Consider the following 11,073-nt stretch of genomic DNA (forward strand, 5'->3'; position numbering starts at 1 on the left):
TCACCATACTAAGAGTGAACTTCACTCTGAACGTGAACATTACTCGACTAACATAAAATTTTACACTATCGACTTTCAGATATCCAATTTCCCCTATCAAAAGAAAAACGCATCACTCCCATGTTGTTCAACTCAAAACAACAGAACAATACCCTACTGATCAATCCATATCTAGTATTTTAAATATCCATTTGAGCGATTAACTTCCATGAAAGAAAGAACAAGAAAACCTACATTTATTGAAGAAAAACCCACAAGTCATTAAAAGTAAAATTTCAAGAAAGAAGGGAAATATGAGATGAAAATTTATGTGTAGTTAAAATTTAGTGGCAACAGGCAAAGGCAAAAACAGCCTTCTTCCAAAGTTTGGCCTATGTCCGCAACAGCAACACAATCTGGCATTTTCAGGCTTTTTTTCTATTATTCTTTTTTACACTTTTGGAAGAACTACATGAAATATATGATCAATCCAAAGTCAAAAACAACAGAAAAACAAAGTGAGAGATCTCCAGCATGCATGATAAAAGGTCAGCATGCAAAATTTTTTCTTTTTTTTCTTTTTTCTTTTTTCTCTCTCTCTTTCTTCAGTTGCGCCCCTCCAATTAGTTAGCTATCTAATTTCTAGTTTGTACAAACAGAACAACCTTCTGTTTCTTCAGGCTGCCAGTCGAAATCAAAACTCGCAGGCAATTTATACATCACAACTATTTGCTATGGAGGACATTAAAAGGGGAAAATAATGAAATTAAAAATATATATATAATTCCCAACTTTCAGCTAAAACCCTTCCTTCCGAGGAGAACCTAACTTGGAATTATTTCAATAGAGACATGCGCACCAATCATGACACAACGTTATATCGTCGATTGCTGCACCACTTTCTCTAGCATTGACGTTCCATTGAAGATCGTCAGCTGGACCTCCCTCATATACTTTATCAACTGCCCAATCACAAGACAACAAGATGAGAAACGTTTTAACAGTGGCTAAGTTTAAGTTCTGGGAGTGAGCAATGACTTGGAAATTTTGTCCAGGAAACCAAGTGGGTATTGGGAGGTTTGGTTCACAGGTTGGAATTAAGAAAACAAACATTTTGGATCAAATGTTAAAACTTCAAGTTTGGAGTGAATTAATAACTAATATGAAACTCAACTGTTAGGAGTGAATCAAAAGGAACAGAAACAAATTGATAACCCAACCCATAGTTTACATCGAATTGATTGGAGTCATCAAATTTTTTAGTATGGCCATAAAAAGCCAACCATAGCATCATGGGATATTACTTACTTGTTCTTCACTCATCTTTCTGAAGCCCAATTTCTTGGTCCAAATTGATTCGGCATCCTCGGCTGCAGGGAGTACAAGGTTTTGCACATTTAGGGAAGAAAGTAGCCGCTCTATACAGGAAAACAATACTTGGAAGTAACCCTGCGCATCCCCAGAAGAAGGGGGTGGAAAAAAAAAAAAAGGAGTCAACTAGAGCGAAAAAGAGTAGAGATGAAAACCTATAATCTTACAGACAACTATAACCTTCTCAAGAACCTTAAGCACATACCTTGCCCTGATGTTCTCTACTTGTGGCAACAATAGGAAGCTCAGCAACTTCACGACCAAATATCCGAAGAAGACCAGCCGATACAACTATTGACCTAAGAAGCAGAAGATCACAAGAATGTGAAGGAAGTAGCATGGGAGAAAAAGATGTACACTATAGCTAAAACGTCATACCTCACAATTAAGACAACACAATACATTCCTCCAAACTCTTGTCCAGATATATTTCTCCTGCAGCGAGTCATAACATATCAAACATGAAACATCTAATCATATATATAAACATATAAACAATCGACAATCAAGTTAATGAGCAATAAGGAATGAATTCAGCAGGGCCCTAGAGCCTCTCCCCGTCAATTTAAGGAAACAAACAATACTGCTGTGCCATGGGGAACATAACCACATTGACTTGACCAGTTCCTCCATAATTTATCAATTGAAAAACTAGCCTAAAGAAGTTCGTAGAATTAAAATGCAAAAAAAAGAGATCCAACTCCAAATATTTTTCTTGCAAACGAAATGGGAGGTATACCATCTATCTTACCCATAAACCATAACAGGTATCAGATCACGACCTGATTTTGCAACAATGGGATCGAAACATTCCTGTTGAAGAAATAAGAACTGTGATTAGAACTTCAGAATTAATAATTTCAATCAAACTCGAAAGGATTAAATAAAAAATATAAAGATTATTCAAGGGAATTTGATTCACAGATTTGAAAAGCTTAAATTTGTGAAGCCCATATTTGTAAATTACGTATGTTTGGATTGCAAAAAGGAATGGAATTTAAAATTCTGAATTTGTAAAGTTGTGGATTTGAAATTTGAATAGAAGGTTAAGAAGGATTGCTGGAGTATTAGACTAATATGTACAAACATACTCGAAAAATAGCAGTTGCCCTTGAAAGAAATGGAAGATCTTCTGGATAGCGACTTTTTCCACTTAAAATTTGCCACCGAACATCATTAAGAGCTTCATCAACTAAAAATCCTTTTCCAACATGCTTTCTGATTATTAAATCAGACAATGAATCTGGAATTATCTGTGCCCCATTCAAAACAGTATTCTGAAGAGCGACATGGATATTACTGCACTCGTCACAGCAGAACCACTTATCCTTGGGGAGTTCCTAAAGGAAGATGAGGGTCCCCTAAGTAACTTTATAGTATCAATTAAGATTAAAAGCAATGGAATCGTTTTTAAACATACCTTCAGATCACATAATCCACTATCCCGCAGACAGCCTACATGGAATTCTCTTTCACACTGAAGAAGATAAAATTAGACATCAAATTAAACAAAGCAAAAGAAAAAATCATCCAAAAAGAAAATATGAAATAATATTCATACTTGATCACAAAGCAGTACTGTACGATCATCAAACTTAGCAGCACTGAAATCGTGTCGCCTACAAGATTAGGAGAAGTTGTAACAGAGTTTAATGCCATATAAACCATATACCAAAATAATGGGAGGTGAAAATTCCTTTTCTTTCCTAGTTTCCTTTATAAGAAACAATATAAGGAGTAAAGAAAGGCTCAGTTTTATCATGAAACAGCAAATCACATTATATTGGCCCTTCAGTTTGTTGAGATATCCCACCGTCATCCATCCTAATAAGCAAAGGATGCACCTACAAAGACAACTACACTCAACTTAGGGTTGGAACTCCTTGTGTTGGGCTTGTCTTTTCCCTTGTACACGCTTTCATATTTCCAATGAAAGCTTGATTTCTAATTTTATGTATATATACACACATATGTAAAATAAAAAAACAAAAAAGAGTTTACCAACCAACTTTACAAGAGCAGCACAATTAGTAAATATCAACTTAATTTTTAAACCAATGAAAAAAAATAAAAATAAAAAACCTGTATCCAGCCACTACTGAAATCGGAGTTTCAGCTAAATAAAATATAAGAGCAAAAAGGATGGATGTGGAGGGTTGTCATGGAAGAGTGGGAGAAAAAAAGTAACTACCTGCAAACAACACAGCCACCAATCTCATACTCAGGTGCTTTAACAACTCTTGTCAACCTAAAAACAATTGGTTTTGAAAAACTCAAAGAACCTCCGGAAGCAACCTTCGAATTGGAACCCACTTTATCTTTACAGTTTGGGCAAGACCAAACTCCTTCAGGAACATTCTGTAGATGCAGACAGCCTGTAAAATAAGCAGATACAGTTCAAAAATTAGCAAGGTGGGAGAATTAAAATGAATGCGACTACTGGCCATAGTGGGGAAAAAATGATCATGCTAAGCCAATTTGTGGAAACAAAGTGAAACCCATACTCCAGCCATATTACATAATTTTGGACGCAGTTTTGAACTAACATAAGACCTAAAAATAATCAACCTAGCGACATCTTCATCTAAGACAGGATATACCAAACAAAGAAAAGACCAAAATCCACCTGTATGGAAAGCTCGAGGGCAGCGATCACAGAATATCAAATCCCCTCCATTACCACATGCAGCACACATATCATCACTGTCTCCTGTGGTAAGTTTTTGCCCACTAGCTAAGGAAATGGCAATATCATGAAGTGTAAGGCCATTTGTAGTATAAATGTGGCGGTACCTGCATGACAACATTTTTTAGTATGACAACTAGCAGCACTTCAAGATAATATCACACTTCACACCATACTCACGGTTGACGTCTGGCAGCCATCCCTGCATGGGCTTCAAACTGGGAAGGGCTAATCTGTTTCAGATTTGTGGAATAGTTTAGAAGTAGACAAATATAGACAGAAAAATAGATCAATACAGCGAAGAATGAGATAACACTAGCAATAAAAATTGCAGCAACTAACCTCTCGATTACAGTGACTACAGAGAATACCATTTCCTTGCTTGTAGCCTCCAAGTATTCTCTATAGAAAGTAGGGGAAAACGGAAAAGAAAACAGGTCAGATCAGTCAACAAACTCATTCATCACATACATACCTCAGCTAATACTTTAATTACCTGTCCTTTGACAAAGTATGCCAGCTCAGCCCCATCTGGAAGCCCATTTGGCATGAAAAGCAGTCTGTGAAGATCATTATCCCTGCCAATATAGGCGGAAATTACAAGAATGTTGAGTTTTCGGTTCCCAGAATTTAATTCTTTTTGTACATTCATCTGTAATTCTTCGATTTTTCGAGACCCACCTTCTATTAATAACTTTGGGAATCCCATAAAGATTATCACTTGAATAAGATCAATTCTTTTTCGAATCTCGATACGTGCAATTCCCTCAACACCAGAAAATATTCTCATGTTTTTTTGTACATAATTCGACTTTATCGAGAAAGATTACTTTTTTTAGGCCAAGAGGTTGATAGCGAGATCTCGAATCAACTTATTGGTCTTATGGTATATCTCAGTATAGAGGATGATACCAAAGATCTTTATTTATTTATAAACTCTCCCGGTGGATGGGTAATACCCGGAGTAGCTATTTATGATACTATGCAATTTGTGCGACCAGATGTACAGACAATATGCATGGGATTAGCCGCTTCAATGGGATCTTTTATTCTGGCCGGAGGCAAGTCTACAGGGTTCATAACTACTCCTCTTACTACAAGACGCTACCTGCCAAAACACAATTTTAGATCCGGCTCTACCCAAACTTTTCTGGTTTACCCCAGCATTCCCCACTTGTCCGACTGTTGCGGAGCAATTTTTGGATATCAAACGGACCTCCCCAGAAGGTAATTTTAATGTGGCGATTCCACCCTCTTTTGCAATCAGTTTCGCTACAGCACCTGCTGCTCTAGCTAATTGTCCCCCCTTCCCAAGTGTGATTTCTATGTTATCTTTTTGAAAAAACTAAATAGAAAATGAACTTGCTATAGCCAATATGAGAAAAATACCTTCTTTTTGTGCCTTTTTCTGCCGTTTTCTTCTGATGCAGGACTGGGTTGGAGAAATTAGGGTTCGCTCTGCATAAAACAAAAGTATTATTATGACTAAAAACCAATATTTATCGAGTAAATACATGCTAATGACATCTCATAAAGAAAAATGTAGTGCAGCACAATGCAGCCAGCATTTTCAAAATTATATTAATTATCAGAAAAGCTAAAAATCCCAAAACAACGCTAACTCGTAGCTTCATACTTAATGCAATACCAAAGAGCAAAATGTTAATTCACTAATTAAAAATTAAAAGTACTTGGATCTGAATAGAGGCAGTTGTTGACAGCAAAAGGTTCATGCATCTTCCTTCATCGCAAAAACACATGCACGTGCACACAATGTCTAATCCATTCAAGAGTATTTACTTGAGTATGGTCAGTAAGGTGGCTAAACCAAAATGTAGGGTGTTTCTTTAAATATTCCTTGCCCCTCAAACCCTAGAAATTAGAACCAAACCAAAACTAAATCTTAATCAACTTCAAGTCTTCAGAGGCACGATAACATACAAGTTTTATTTCATTGGCAACTGAAAAAAAATAGATAATGGCAATTGTTTGATGCAAGAGTGTGAAGGGGATGGATATAAGCCAGCTAGAAAAAGTAAATAACAAAGAATGAATTACCCTCTTGGATACAACAAATCCTTATATTTTATAACAGACATAGAATAGGGTAATTAGGATATTATTTTATACCTCTCAATGGGATGTGACAATTTAGGAAGCTTCGCAACATCATTTTCCACTTCAATATTTGCACTGTTCTGGTGGAAACTTGCTGCAGAACATAAAATTGTCAATTAAAGAAGAGGTTCCAACTCCTACATTTCCAAAGGAAAGAATTTATTACTTATCCAGAACTTAGCCTCACACTAAAATGGTTAATGCCAAAGGAGCAGATAAAGGCAGTTGTAATCCTGGATAATTTTAGGCATGAATGTACCAAATTTTTTTACCTAATCTTTTGTCGTATACATAAAAAAAAATAATAATAATAATTTAAAAAAATAAAAAATAAAAAACCCAACCCCAAGCACCTCAATAATCTTCCAGATAGGAGAGAACTAATGTTTGTTAATAAAAATCAGAATTATCAATACCTTTCCAAGCCTCAAATGAATCCATGTTAACAGCTGAACCCGCTACTTCCTTAATCACTTCATCTAATATGCTAAGAGGTGCACTCTTAATTTCCTGTATGACGCTATATATCGGCCTCCCATTCTCCAAGTATATATGATTATTTGGATGTCTAGTCTTAAAACCAGCATGCTGCTCAAACTCATAAGCACTGAGGATCTGTTCAAAATCGTCATTAATCATATGGTCATTTTAGGGGAGTCCGGAAATCATGTAAAAGAATAGCTTATAACTTACAGCTGTAAAATTGCATATTGAACATCCGCACATGTAACCTCCGCCATTTATAATACCATTTAGCTTCATCTAACAGTACCCAAAAAATAATAATAATAATAATAAAATCAGACCATGAAGAAATGGCTGGGGAGTATAAAGAAGTATAAAAAACAACAAATACCTCGCTCGTCGTAGATATATATTTGACTCGAGCTCCGTCAAGTATACCAGTCGACAGCAGCTTTTTAACATTCGACGGATAATTGTTTGGTAAAACCTTCTTCGACATTTTCAATTCCATTTTAGTTGGGCCTAGAGGATACCTGCTGCTCTCAGCACAGCCTTCCCAGCTATGTGCAGATGTCTCCGTACAAGTATCATCCACCAAGGAAGATTCTGGTTTACCGTCCTTGTCAGAGTTTCCATAAGAATGAACTTTGTCTGCTGACATGGATGAGCCATTGTTGTCCTTCTTTTTGCTGAACTTGAACGTAATTTTCCTAATTCCAGTTGAACTAGCATGCTTAGGAATTTCAATCACAAACCGAGAGACCTCATCAACATCACACATAGTGTCATTTCGAGACGTATCATTCTGGCAACGAATCGCATCGCTTGAGATATCCTCCGAGCTTGAATTCCCCGAACAAGCCGACGTAAGGTCCCCACGCTCAATTTGGTTGGTATTTGCTAGCTCCTCGGGTTGGCTAGTAATATCATGGAAATGATTCCCTTTTGGAGAAACTACGGGATTCGATACTTCTGAACGAACGTCTTCATTCGACACTTCTTTTGCTTGCTTCTTGTTATGCAAAGACTCGGGTTCCGTATCTTCATCAAGACACTGATGGTCCCGCTTCAATTCGGTACTCGAAGCGCTCTCTTTCCCCAGCGGCTCATTTGTAACTGCAGCCAAACCAGCTGCTTCTTCTCCCATCCAATATATATTCCTCCAAATCTACAGAGCCAGTAGCTAATAATCCCGCAAACCCAATCGACAGCATCCAAAAAGCCCACACAGAGTGGAAACGAAAATCCAGAATCACGTAAGAAACTGACTACAATTCCTTAAAGCCCGAGAATTCAAATGCTAAACTTCAAGAAAACCTAAAATCGTCGAAATGAAAAAAGTATTAGAAAACCATTAATTCCAAATAACCGCCAGCAGTTATCATCATCAGAAACAGAGAGTTAACGCGTAAAATTCAAGAAATCTAACCTTGACGCCTTTCTTGAAACCTAAAATTGTAGAATCCGATGAGAACAAGTCAAGAATCAAAAGAAATGACAGATAAAATCCAAGCGGCAAGCAGCATAGCCTCCGATTGAATTCCGAATAACTACGGATCTGAGATCTGTCCGGTCAGCAACAGATTTCAGGTGTATACGGAGTAGAATCAGATCGGAATACGACGAAGGGCGGATTAGTTAGGGCTAGGGTTTTGTCCGGGAAAACCTGAAAGAGAGAAAACGAGAGAGAAGAGCAGAGCGGCAAAAAACCGAAATGGAAAAGAAGCTTTGGGTTCGCGGTCAATATTTAGCTTTGGACGAGATAGAGATAGAAAGAGAAACAAAGCTCCAATTAGAGAAAATAAAATAAAATAAAATATTTTGTTTATTTATTCATTTATTTTATTATTTAATTGTTTTAAAAAGCAACAACAAAAATAGTAAAGTTCGTCATGGTTCACGATCTTTAGAAGGAAACCAGACGACGGTTTGAAAACTCCTTCGGGTCCACTTTTTATTCCAATGAGCAACTACCACGTGTTGTTACTACGCCAGCTGTTATGCTTACGTGGATAGTTTCTGTGATGATGTGTCGCACTGTAAGATCAGGACCACTTTAATGTAACTTTTTCATTGAAGGAGCATTTAAGAATTGGGGGCTTATGTAATAATAAGCTCAAATATTATATTGGTTTTTGTATTTTGAAATTTCTTCCATCTCATAGATACAATCAATACTCAATTTTAATCGTATATTTTTTTATAAATCTCAAGTCTAGTCTTTAAAATTAATTATATAGTAATAATTATTTTTATGAAAAAAGTACATTATATTTACAAGTTTTGTAACAAAATGCTAGTAATTAATAAAAAAAAAAATTTGAAAAGATCCACGAAAAATTACTAATAAATATTAAATTTAAGATGGATTGAAAATATATAAACTCAAATCGTATATTTAAAATAATAATAACTAAAATTGAGTAAATTTTTAAATATTGGACTAAAATAATATTTTAACCAATAACATTCCATTAAACAATGTGTCAATTGATTAATTAAATAGGTATGTATTCTTGCAGTATTATACTTTATTCAAAATTTATTGAATAAAATAATATATCATCAATGTCTTTAATATATAATATCGTAGTATAAATTTTTCCCCACTTTGTTTAGTTTGCAAAAATTTTTTTTTTTTACTATTTTACTTCTTTATTTGCTTTCCCTTTATCACTTTGTGACGTGTAGTTTGAAGATGTCTGAATTTAATTTTTTTTCGTTTTGTACAAAATGTATGGGTAATATTTTCATACCCTGTTGATGGGACAAATTTTTTAAAATTTTTAGTTAAAGTTATTACGTAAAATTGTAATTCTATCTAAATTATTTATATTATTTAAAACTTTTCTTTAAAAAATTAATAATGATCCAAGTAATTTTGCTTTTATTTCGGTCTCCATATTTTAAAACATCTATTTAATTTGTGTTTGTTTTAATCAATTAAAAAATAATTATTTTAGTTTTTAACTTTAGCACGAGATTATATTCACATTTATAAAGTGAAAACAAAAATCTATATGAAAATATTTAAAGTGATTATAAAATTTGTTAAATAAAAATTAAAATAGTCACTTCTTAGTAACTAAAAGAGACATTTTAAAGGTACATATACTAAAATAAAACCAAATAAATTAAAATACAAAAATCAGCCTAAAATAGTGGGACCAAAATAATATGTAACCAATGAATAAATAAATAAGTATCCTGTTTTGTTTTTTTGGTGTTGTTCAAATAATAGGAATATGTGAGGTTATTTGAATGGACCGACCTTATTGGACCGACTCCATTTGGGCTTGGATTCTATTGGAACGAGGTTATAGGGCTATTAACACAACTATCCATAAGTAAAATTTAATATCAAATCAATCTGAAATATTAACAAATATAGCACGAAAAAAAATATAAATACACCGACATTTAGATCGATATCGCTAGAGGTGTTTGTCATTAATAGTAGTCAATCAATAAAGATAGATTTTATTATATTTATCATTCTTTTAAAATCGTAAATACCTATAAATTTTTGCGAGTGTATAATAATAAATCATTAATTAGGAGGGTTTACACATAAATTCTACGTAAACATTTCATTTATGATATCCCCCTCCTATCTCAAATCCTTAATTTTCAGGTGGTTGACTAAAAATATATGGTATTGATACTATACAAAGATGTAAATAAATGAGGAAAAAAATGAATATATGTTATTTACAGAGGTATATTAGAGGATTTTAGAATGTAAATATAGAGGAATATATATTATTTAAATGAAACGCAGACAATGCGATAATAGAATGGAGGACAACAATTGCAATAAAATAATGATGATAATAATAAATAAATAAAGTAAATTACATATATTCATTAGATGTATTTTTTTTATTATATAGGTATTCACACGATATTTTAACCCCCCAAAAAAAAGTATTTCTCGTCTTAATAAAAGTATTGTGTTTATTTGTTTATTTATTTTTGTGTGGATTTAATACATTTTCTAGTATATAGTCCTCTAATTATTTATTTTGGATGTATGCTTCACTTGTATTTTAGGTTGAATTTTTAACGTATCTTCTAAGAAAATTTTGGTTATCAAAGTCTTTCTATCTCCAAAATCTAATATTCAAATTGCTCAAATCTTAAAGAGTTTCAAATACTCTTTAGTCTTGAAAAGATTCAGGATTTACGTGAATTCTTGTAGTTCTAATCATTTTTTAAATAGTAATTTCTAGCATAAAATAAGTAAATATTATACACTTTTGTTTTAGTTATCATCAACTTTTAAGAATTAGATAATGTAACAATTTTTTATTTTAATGTTCTTATATTATCGTCTTTTTCAAAAATTGCAGAAAAATTGTTCTAGTAATTAAATCATTGAATTAATATATTAATATTCCGGTATTATAATATATATAAAGCCATAATTTTTATTATGATGTAATTATATAATT

General features: G+C 33.6%; 1 protein-coding gene across 2 annotated transcripts; it reads right to left on the bottom strand.

Annotated features, from left to right (window-relative positions):
- Nucleotides 1-294: 294 nt before the first annotated feature.
- LOC120090939 lies at nt 295-8,373 on the bottom strand. 2 transcript variants are annotated; one of them, XM_039048639.1, is made up of 19 exons: nt 8,049-8,371; nt 7,011-7,936; nt 6,848-6,916; nt 6,571-6,769; nt 6,167-6,248; nt 5,426-5,494; nt 4,533-4,614; nt 4,379-4,438; nt 4,217-4,269; nt 3,977-4,143; nt 3,542-3,725; nt 2,912-2,969; nt 2,771-2,827; nt 2,442-2,690; nt 2,102-2,163; nt 1,729-1,785; nt 1,556-1,649; nt 1,288-1,428; nt 295-941 (listed from the first exon to the last, which is right to left on the bottom strand). In XM_039048639.1, the coding sequence occupies exons 2-19, from the start codon at nt 7,764-7,766 to the stop codon at nt 855-857; spliced, it is 2,526 nt and encodes an 841-aa protein (XP_038904567.1). In that variant the 5' UTR covers nt 7,767-7,936; nt 8,049-8,371; the 3' UTR covers nt 295-854. The 2 variants fall into 2 exon arrangements, with proteins under 2 accessions (XP_038904567.1, XP_038904568.1); XM_039048640.1 differs by lacking the exon at nt 6,848-6,916 and having other exon boundaries at nt 8,049-8,373.
- Nucleotides 8,374-11,073: the final 2,700 nt, after the last annotated feature.

This window comes from Benincasa hispida, chromosome 11 (assembly GCF_009727055.1).
Source record: "Benincasa hispida cultivar B227 chromosome 11, ASM972705v1, whole genome shotgun sequence".
NCBI classification, from domain to species: domain Eukaryota; kingdom Viridiplantae; phylum Streptophyta; class Magnoliopsida; order Cucurbitales; family Cucurbitaceae; genus Benincasa; species Benincasa hispida.

Coding starts and splice junctions, on each gene's coding strand:
- LOC120090939 (XM_039048639.1), bottom strand. CDS start 7,766: ATGGGAGAAGAAGCAGCTGGTTTGGCTGCAGTTACAAATGAGCCGCTG. Junction 4,270..4,378: donor GTAGTCACTGTAATCGAGAG/GTTAGTTGCTGC, acceptor AATCTGAAACAG/ATTAGCCCTTCCCAGTTTGA. Junction 2,164..2,441: donor GGGCAACTGCTATTTTTCGA/GTATGTTTGTAC, acceptor TTTCTTCAACAG/GAATGTTTCGATCCCATTGT.